Source organism: Capra hircus, chromosome 18 (assembly GCF_001704415.2).
Source record: "Capra hircus breed San Clemente chromosome 18, ASM170441v1, whole genome shotgun sequence".
Classification (NCBI taxonomy): Eukaryota; Metazoa; Chordata; class Mammalia; order Artiodactyla; family Bovidae; genus Capra; species Capra hircus.
This window is the reverse complement of record NC_030825.1, coordinates 46,280,443-46,291,060: the sequence shown is the minus strand read 5'-3', so window position 1 is coordinate 46,291,060 and position 10,618 is coordinate 46,280,443. Positions and strand designations below refer to the sequence as shown.

General features: G+C 45.4%; 1 protein-coding gene across 1 annotated transcript; it reads right to left on the bottom strand.

Moving 5' to 3' along the window:
• On the bottom strand, positions 1,112-3,345 carry LOC102169125 (major allergen I polypeptide chain 2). The gene is made up of 3 exons (XM_005692259.2): positions 3,244-3,345; positions 2,546-2,730; positions 1,112-1,352 (listed from the first exon to the last, which is right to left on the bottom strand). Exons 1-3 carry the CDS (start codon positions 3,311-3,313, stop codon positions 1,254-1,256), a joined length of 354 nt encoding a protein of 117 aa, XP_005692316.1. The 5' UTR covers positions 3,314-3,345; the 3' UTR covers positions 1,112-1,253.

The window sequence follows — 10,618 nt, the reverse complement described above, 5'->3', positions numbered from 1 at the left end:
CCATTCCAATATTCTTGACTGGAGAATCCCACACACAGAGGAGCCTGGTGGGGACACAGCCTATAAAGATGCAAAGAGTCAGACACAACTGGAGCAACTGAGCTGCACAAACACATAATACTAAATAGCAGAGCTTACAGAGGTGTAGAAGAGTGATTCAGTGTATTTAATACCTAATTTCACACAGCCGGTCAGAGAAGAGCTGAGACTCAAGGCCCTAGCCACTAGCTCCAAGTCCCAAGGTCAGTTTCCAGTATGTAAACTTATGCCTGCCTGTTCAGAAGGTAGTGATATCTTACCAGTTATGCCACTCTTTACGTGGGTCATGCTGACTGTAGCCTGACATTGTAGTCGAGGACTGTAGCCTAGGAAACTGGGCTAAATTCTAGTCCCTCCCGTGTAGCCTCATAAATCTCCTATGGTAATGAAACTACCCACTTCATGCTTTCAGAAGCAGGCAGAGGATTTGGGACACGAGACCATGTGACACATCCTGCAATTCACACTTCACAGCATAAGCTATTTCCAGGGAAACAACGTTCCCAATGGGTAGCTACTTCCAGCCACTCCCTTCCTCTTGGTTCAACACTTCTTGGGGTTCCTGGTCCCCAGTGCAGGACCAAGAACAGCAGTGGCACTAAGTGTCCCTGAAGAAACGCTGGCTCCTCAGAAGACACCCACCTAAGAAGCAGACACTGGCGAATGCCACTGGGAGAAAGAGGGGACCAGCAATGACTCTCTTGGTTCATCTCTGATGTCACCTGTCAATAACCAGAGGGACTGGAGATTCTGTTCCTGTGCTGAAGGCCAGTGAGACATATGTTATCTATGCCCCAAAACAAGTTTATCCAGCCAGGCTGTGACGTCACAGGTTACACATTTGTTATTTTGCTTAACTTCACACAAAATCCCCATGTAGCAGATGACAGAATGACTTGGAAAGTTACAAGAAACTTGCCCATACTCCCACAGCTTGCCAGGGACTGGCTGTAAGTTATGTCTTACACCTGGTCCCCAAGCTCTCAGTGACCACCTGTGTCACTTCTCACCATCACTCAAGACCTCCTGCTTCACATCCTCCCTGCGCAGAACACAGACACTGGGCACAATGAGCAGTATTGCAGTGATTTTATTAGATTCAGCCTGAGAGAGACCACATCAGGTGGGGAAGGTGTCTGGATTCCAGCTTCAGGAACAGAAGGAGAACTGGGCAGGAAGATCAAGCGCAGACCTGGCACAACTGGCAAAGCTTATCACACCAAAGAGAGAAGACTGGAAACAAATCCTATAAGAGCATTCACCACCGAGGACAATTTATAGCCGATGCAATCATCACTGAAGATGATGGACGCCTGCAAGGGAGAAGGAGGTGGAGGGACAGGACCTGAGCCCACAGCCAGGCTATCCTGTCTCCCCAGGAAAACCTCAGGCCTCACCCTCAGGGATTCAGCCCCATCCCTACCAAGAACCTCTGCCCACAGTCCCACCACTGGAAAGGGGGCTGCAGGCAGGCATCAGGGGGAGGATGGCTCCCTAGTAGACCAGGCACAGATGTCAGGAGGGAGACAGAGCCACCAGTCACAGCAGGGAGGGGAGGAGATGACAAGGGTCAGCAGAGAACATCCAGGGCTGGTCCTGAAGGAGGAATACGATGCTGGAGACTGGGTTTGGGTCACACCTGAGCCTCCTCGGTCAGGTGTGCTGGGTGGATGGAAGGTGCATGCAAGTGTCATAAACAACCCCATGTGCCATGGGAGCTTCTATTAGTGCATGATATGGCAAATCATGGCAAACCACTTGTTTTGAACAGTTAACAATTTGATGAAAATATGCAGAGACAGGCTATTCAGATCTCAAATACTATATCAGAAGAAAACCGCAGCAAAAAGATGGTTCTTTGAGAAATACACTATTGGCCCAAGTGAGTGGTTGTACGTACCTAGAAGCTGCCCCAGGATATTAGGCACCAAAACCCCAGAGTGGAAATTCTGGCTCGTAGGCACTGAGAACATGTCGGTGGAAATGGGGCTCTGAGCCAGAGCAATGGCCATCAAAGAGGGATAAAGAGGAGGTGATGTGACCACAGGTCAGACAGCTTATAAGCCATGGAGTCCCATGCTGGAAGGAGACCTAAAAGCTGGGACTCCTTTTAAATATTCCTGAAGTAGAGATGACAGACTGCTACACGTATGAGAGCTGAATGCTTCATTGCCTGCAAAATTGAAAATGTTACTTCTCCAATGCTACTTCGTCTCAGTGAGAAAAAAAATTACAGGAGTCAGTACACTTCTCCTAGTGCATCGACATTAGTCCCCTATTCTGTGTGAGCTGTGACATCATATATACAGATTTGGTAACAAGAGGCTGGGTGTGCAGGTGGACTGTGCTTGCATATTACAGGGGCTGCAGGTTGGGGCAAAAGGCTTATGTGCTTCTGTTTATAGCTCTATCACACATTCCATGATCGAATGATCTATTACCATGTGGCATACTGAACTATGCTGCACGTGAGTTCTCAAGATCAGTGTGGGTAAAGGTAAGTTACCTTATATTTCAGATGATTAAACCTGTTCTCAGGTCCTGCATCAATGAAGCAATCCCAGATTCTTCCCAAGGCTGCTCTTTCAGCTTCATTTGCATCGATCGAATCCAAGGTTGCATTCAATGCTTTCCTTGGGAGTCCAAGACCCACAGCACTAAGGGTTTCAAAAAACACAGGGCAGGCTTCCACTGAAGGCAGAGACAGAAAACACCTTGTCAAAAGAATCACCAGGTTAGGAGGTTCTGTTTCCCAACCCTTGATAGGAACTCATACATTCAAAGCTTCAGACTCACCTCCCACAGAGACCCACCTTCTCCCAGGACTGCTTACACTCCAGACAAAACCTTCCCTATGAGGAACTCCCAACAGAGGGAGCAGCAAGAGGGGCTAGGCCTGGAGACCCCTCTTCCTTTCACCACTGCTCCCAGGCATACCAGCCTGCTTCCTCCATCTCACTAAGCACCACTACCCCCAACAAACTATCTCCCAGGGTTTGCACAGATAATGACCCTTCCAGCTCCACACCACCAGCCCCATTCAAAGACTGAAAGCCTCCGGATATTTGTGCAGGACTCCTAGGCACTGATCTGTCACCTGCCCTCAGAATCTGCCCCTAGAAGTGGCTTGGACAGGACTGGGAAGGATGCAGGGAGATAGCAGTGAGCAAGGATCAGCAGGGCCATCCAGACTCTCCTTCCTACCCTCATGCGTCTTGAAGGTCAGCTCTCTGGTCACCAGCAAGGCCAGCACAAGCAGCGCTCCCTTCATCATGGCGGCAGCTGGAGTGCTCTGCTCAGGGCAGGGTTTTGCCTGCTTTATACACCACTAGCTCCCCAAGCCCAGCCTACTTCCCTCCCAGGAAAATTACAGGCTCCTGGCACAGGTGGCTCCCATGGCCCTTGGGGTGTTTATTGTGGAAGACCATCCTACTCTGAGACCAGAGCTCTTGGAAGACATGTGGGGATATCTTTGCCAAAGATCAAGTGGAGCTGAGGTGTCTGAGTCACTCCTACTGCTGCTGCTGCTAAGTCACTTCAGTCATGTCCGCCTCTGTGCAACCCCATAGTTGGCAGCCCACCAGGCTCCTCTGTCCCTGGGATTCTGTAGGCAAGAATACTGGAGTGAGTTGTCATTTCCTTCTCCAATGTATGCATGCTAAGTCACTTCAGTCATGTCCGACTCTGTGCGATCCTATGGACAGCAGCCCACCAGGCTCCTCTGCCCGTGGGATTCTCTAGGCAAGAATACTGGAGTGAGTTGCCGTTTCCTTCTCCCTAAGTGACTCCATTTGGAGCCAAATACTCTGTTGTCCCAGCCCCAATCATCACCTCTTTTCCTGGTCATCATTCCCCCAACCCATCCTGGCTCTGAGTTCATTACTCTCCCATATTGAGCAGACGGAATCATAGGAGGGCCAAGGACAGATCTACACCACTGTCAGGTAGAAAAAAGGACATAAAGAATCCTTCCTTTCTCCCCAAGTTGAAGTCATTGAGATAAGAATGTGGAACTGGACCTTACTGAAGCCCCCAGATGTCTTAACATCTCCAGTCTCTTGGCAGGGCCCTGACACTGCTGGTCAGCAGGCTTGGGCTCTGAATAATGCCCAACAAGGAATTCATAGGACTTAAAGCCACGTGGCTTTTCTCAGGCGCTGGTAATTCTGTACTTTTGCATCATGCCACCAGCTTTCCTCAGGCCCTTCAGCCTGCTGGATCCTGAGCAGGCCCCAGCCTTGCCCCTTCTGCTGGCTCTCCTTCCTCCTCCACAGTGAGCCTGGTCACGGGAGGTGCTTGCACTGCACAGTCTATCCAGGAACATCAGGGAGAAGCTGTGGGTTTGAGGGTTTATCTCCTGGGGTAGAGACTCTGAGGTGCACAGCCCTACAGGCCACTGTGGATGGGAGTTCTAAGGCCCAGAGGGCTGAATTGATCACAGGTGACAGTCTGTATGTGAAAACTCTTTCAGAGTCAAACTCAACCTTCCACATTAGGAAAGCAGTTTGTTGGGACAAACCGTTTGAGATGGCCCTTGAAAACACTAGAAGGAAGCCTGATCATTTCCTAATGGCCAAACTGGAAAGGGTTTGACAGACAAAATAAGTAACAGAGTATTTGAGGATAAACCAACGTATAAAGTAATATGTGTGGATCCATACTGATATAAATTACTGTCTAAATAAATCAATGTGGGAGAGGAGACAACCATTCCTTACAGAAACATCCTAAATAATAGACTATGCCCTCCAGGAGGATGAACCTACTGGCCTGCCCTCTCTGAGTGTGGGCTAGACTTAGGAACTTGTCTCCAAAGAAAAGAGGAGGAAGAGAGGAAAGCACTGAAGAAACCTGGCAAACTCAAATAATCAGCTAAACCAGGCTGATTATTCCCAGTGGTAAGACACACTGCTGTCACATGTACCCTGATGTAAGGGGACTGGAAGGGAGCTTCACCTGTGTGGTGTCTTCCTCAAAACCCAAAGTCGGAACCCCACTTGACAGTATCAGAAGAACAGCAGCTTAACTTAGCTTGGAGGCTTTTCTACCATCCCGGGTCCCTGAGAGTTCTCCTCAAGACTGTTAAGGCCACGACAGACCAGGAGAGAATGAGGAACTCCACAGAGCAGAGGACACTAGGGACACATGACAGTGAATGTAGTGAGTTTCGGATCTGGATAGGATCACGGAATCCAAGATTAATGGACAAGCAGCTGAAATTCAGATAAACTGTAACACTTCATTAGTCGTACGGTTCCAATGTTGTCTCTCAGTTTTGACAAATATTTGCACTTCTTCTGTAAAACTAAAATTATTCCAACGTAAAATTTTACTAATAACAACTTGAAACAGGAAGCTCCACTCTGTCCTCTGTGGCAACCTAGAGGGGTGAGATGTGGTAGAGGATGGGGAGTATTCAAGACAGAACGGATATGTTTATTTATGGCTGAGTCATATTGTTGTATGGCAGAAGGCAATCCACTCTTGTAAAGTAATATCCTCCTATTTAAAATACATTAGAAACAACAACGACGACGACTTGGATTAGGACAGGGCTACATCAGCAGCATTCCTACATTGACCCTAACCAGCTCTTCACTCTGATGTCACCAAATGTCCCCATGATCGGGGACGTCTCAGAGGACCCTGTGGCACCCTTGAAAGGGCACTGGGCTGGATCCATAGTAGCCACCTGTGTTCCTCAGCACTCCAGGCCCTGGTTCCTCTCCTCATAGAGCTGCGGAGGGCATTTGGGGGCAGTCTCTTCTCAAGGACAGGAGGCATGGGATCCATGGGCAGCTGTCTCACCACACAGAAGTCCTGCCACCACAGACAAAGAGCCAACATGTGCATCCTGGGCCATGTGGTGTTCACCTTCCTGCCCAGGAAACTTTAACTCACACCTACAGCCACCTGAGGCCCTCCTGGGGTGACCTTCAGAGGGGTGGACCCCAGGCAGCAGGAGCCATGGTGAGGAGGGGCTGCACGGAGGTCAGCTGACACTGCAGTTCAGTACTTGGTGCCTCTTTGCCAAGAGCAGTTACCGGATGTGAATCCTATTTGGCATAGGGTTCAGCCTATGGTCATACCATGTGTCCCAATGTCAGAAAGGTCTTCAACAAACATTAATCTTCCACAGGTGGCTTAGAGAAAGGACAGCCAGGTGCCTCCAGCAAAAGGTTACTTGATTCTGACTTATCAAACATTTTAAACCTTTATCTTATTAATCCAAGGCAATATTCATAAACACATTTACAGTAAGTAGTATGAAAGATATTCCTGCTTATCAACTCCAGAGAAATGGAATATTTCTGCCATTATTCTAACCGACAGTGTACAACATCTAATGAATGTGGGGCCCTCTCCTAGTCCTGGGATGCGGCAGCACACAGCACACCTCTCACTCTCCTGCAGCCCTTCATCACCTAAGAGGGAGTGAAAGACAGTGACCCCATGGGATGAAGTGCTCTGGGCAAAGATGAAGCAGGGGGAGAAGACAGATGGCCATTGGGGAAGGAGAGGGGCAGACTGCTTTGATATTAGAGCTCAATAGTTGGGGAAAACTGTGCTGTGTGTTCCCTGAAGACACCTGAGGATGAGGGAATGAATCATGCAGCCACTGGAGGAAGAGCCTTCCAGGTTGGGAGGGCTCCATGTACAGAGTTCTTGCTGCAGGAGCACACTTGGTCAGGTCAAGGAGCAGACAGAAGGCACTGAGGGAGGAGAGAAAGGCAGGGATAAGTTCACAGAGGCAGCAGCAGTGTGGGGCTGGTTGTGCAACTGGCCCAGAGGTTGTGACCTAGAAGGGGCTTGGCTTTTCCTCAAGTAGAGAGGTGATCATGAGAACAGTACAGAGACACTCAAGAGGTGAAAGAGGTTGCAAAAAGTGATTGACCTAAGCACTGTCATGCTGACTGAAATAAGTCAGAGAAGCAGAAACATCTCATGACATCCCTTATATGCAGACTTTAAAAAGACAAGATATAAAGGAATTTATTTACAACCCAGAAACGTGACAGACTTAGAGAACAAACTTATTATGATTGCTAGAGGGAAGGATGAGGGTAAGGGACAGTTTTGGAGTTTGGGATGCTAATGTACACACCGTGATATTGAAAATAGATAAGGATCGTATGCCATGATCAAGTCAGGTATATTCAAGGGATGCAAAGATTCTTCAATATATGCCAATCAATCAATGTGATGCACCATGTTAACAAATTAAAACATAAAACTCACACGATAATTTCTATAACTGCAATAAAACTTTCAACAAAATTCAGCACCCGTTTATGAAAGAAACTCTCACGAAAATTGGCATAGAAGGAATCTATCTGAACATAATAAAACTCATGTACCATAATCCCACAGGAAACATTGTTCTCATTGGTGAAAAACAGAAAGCACTTCCTCCAAAATCAGAAGCAAGACAAGGATGCCCACTCTGACCACTACTATTCAATATAGTTTTGGAAGTCCAGCCATGGCAACAGAGAAGAAAAAGAAATAGAGGAATACAGACTGGAAAGGAAGCAGTAAAACTCTCAATATTTGCAGATGACATGATATTATACATAGAAAAAAGTAAAGATACTAAAGCTAAAGATACTAGAGATAACAGTAATGATAATTAGAGCTAATCAGTGAATTTATTTGTATAGTCATGGGATACAAAATCATTAGACATGAATTGCTTGCAATCCTTTACACTAACAGAGAATACTCAGAAAGAGAAATTAAGGAACCAATTCCATTCACCATTGACATAAAAAGAATAAAATACCTAGCAGTACCTACCTAAGGAGACAAAAGGGCTGTATACACAAATCTTTAAGACACTGATGAAAGAAATTAAAGATGACATAATCAAATGGAAAGATATACCATGTTCTTGGAAGGGAAGAATCAATATTGTGAAAATGACCACACTACTCAAAGCAATCTACAGATCCAATGCAATCTATATAAAATTACCAATGGTATTTTTCACAGAATGAGAACAAAAAATTTCACAATTCATATGGAAACACAAAAGACCCCTTATGGGCAAAGTGACCTTGCTAAAAAGAATGGAGCTGGGGGAATCAATCTTCCTGATTTCAGACTACACTGCAAAGCTACACTTATCAAGACAGTATGAAACAGGCAGAAAAACAGAAATATAGACTAATGGAACAAGATTGAAAGCCAGAAAAACACCCACCACCTATGGGTATCTTATCTTTGACAAGGAAGGAGAGACTATGTGAAAGTGAAAGTGAAAGCTGCTCAGTTGTGTCCAACTCTTTGCGACCCCATGTGCTATACAGTACATGCAATTCTCCAGGCCAGAATACTGGAGTGGGTAGCCTTTCCCTTTTCCAGGGGATCTTCTCAACCCAGGGATCAAACCCAGGTCTCCTGCAATGCAGGCAGAATCTTTACCAACTGAGCCACAAGGAAAGGCCAAGAATACTGGACTGGGTAGTCTATCCTTTCTCCAGCGGACCTTCCGAACCCAGGAATCGAACTGGGTGTCCTGCATTGCATGTGGATTCTTTACCAATTGACCTAAGAAGGAAGCTACAATGGAGAAAAGACAGTCTCTTTAATAAGTGATGTTAGGGAAATTTTTCAGCTACACGTATTATAGAAAATGAAATTAGAACACTGCCTAGCACCACACACAAAGATAAACTCAAAATGGATTAGAAATCGAAATGTAAGATCAGAAACTACAAAGCTCTTAAAGGAAAACACAGGCAAAACACTTTTTAACATAAATCACAAAAAGATCCTCTATGACCCACGTCCTAGAGTAAGGGAAATAAAAACAAAAATAAACAAATGGGAACGAATCAAACTTAAGAGCTTTTGCACAGCAAAGAAAACACAAACAAGATGAAGGTATAGCACTCAGAATGGGACAAAATAATTGCAAATGAAGCAAGTGGCAAAGGATTAATCTCCAAAATACGCAAGCAACTCTTGCAGCTCAACATCAGGAGAAAAAAATTTTCATGGGCAGAAGACCTAAACAGATAGTTCTCCAAAGAAGGCATCCTAATGGCTAACCAACACATGAAAGATGCTCAAGATCGCTTATTATTAGAGAAATGCAAATCAAAACTACAATGAGGTATCACCTCACATCGGTCAGAATGGACATCATCAATAAATCTACAAACAATAAATGCTGGAGAGGATGTGGAGAAAAGGGAACCCTCTAGCACTGTTGTGGGAATGTAAATTGACATATCCATGGTGGACATTCCTTAAAAAACTAGGAACTATTAGATGACCCAACAATCCCACTACTGGGCAGATACACTAAGGAAATTATATTGAAAACAACACATGTACTCCAGTGTTCATTGCAGCACTATTCACAATAGCTAGGACATAGAAGCAACTGATATGTCCATCAGTAGACCAATGGATAAAGAAATTGTGGTACCCATATACAATGGAATACTACGAACCCATAGAAAGGAATGCATTTGAGTTCATTTTAATGAGGTGGGTGAAACTAGAGCCTATTTATACAGAGTGAAGTAAGTCAGAAAGTCAAAAGCAAATGTTGTGTATTAATGCATATATATGAAATCTAGAAAAACGGTACTGATGATCCTATATGCTGGGCAGGAATAGAGATGTGGATGTACAGAACAGACTTATGGACACAGTAGGGGAAGGAGAGGGCAGGATAAATTGAGAGAGCAGCATGGAAATACATACATTACCATGTGTCAAATAAACAGCTAATGGGAAGTTGTTGCATAGAGCAGGTAGCTCAGCTTGGTGCTCGTGAAACCTGCAGGGATGGGATGGGTTGGGAGGTAGGACAGAGATAGAAGAGGGAGGGGACGTGTATATCTCTGACTGATTCATGTTGATGTACGAGAGAAACTGACACAACACTGGAAAGCATTTATTCTCCAACTAAAACTGTGGAAAATTCTGAAAGAGATGGGAATACCAGACCACATGACCTGCCTCTTGAGAAACCTGTATGCAGGTCAGGAAGCAACAGTTAGTACTGGACATGAAACAACAGACTGTTTCCAAATAGGAAAAGGAATACGTCAAGGCTGTATATTATCACCCTGCTTATCTAACTTATATGCAGAGTACATCGTGAGAAACACTGGGCTTGAAGAAGCACAAGCTAGAATCCAGATTGCCAGGAGAAATATCAATAACCTCAGATATGCAGATGACACCACCCTTATGGCAGAAAGTGAAGAGGAACTAAAAAGCCTCTTGATGAAACTGAAAGAGGAGAGTGAAAAAGTTGGCTTAAAGCTCAACATTCAGAAAACAAAGATCATGGCATCTGGTCCCATCACTTCATGGGAAATAGATGGGGAAACAGTGGAAACAGTGTCAGACTTTATTTTGGGGGGCTCCAAAATCACTGCAGATGGTGATTGCAGCCATGAAATTAAAAGACGCTTACTCCTTGGAAGGAAAGTTATGACCAACCTAGATAGCAGATTCAAAAGCAGAGACATTACTTTGCCAACAAAGGTCCATCTAGTCAAGGCTATGGATTTTCCAGTAGTCATGTATGGATGTGAGGGTTGGACTGTGAAGAAAG

Excerpts from the sequence above, each read along its gene's own strand:
- LOC102169125 (XM_005692259.2), bottom strand. The coding sequence starts at position 3,313 with ATGATGAAGGGAGCGCTGCTTGTGCTGGCCTTGCTGGTGACCAGAGAG. Across the intron at positions 2,731-3,243 it reads GACCTTCAAGACGCATGAGG|TGGAAGCCTGCCCTGTGTTT; the intron begins GTAGGAAGGAGA and ends CTCTGCCTTCAG. Across the intron at positions 1,353-2,545 it reads TTAATCATCTGAAATATAAG|GCGTCCATCATCTTCAGTGA; the intron begins GTAACTTACCTT and ends TCTCCCTTGCAG.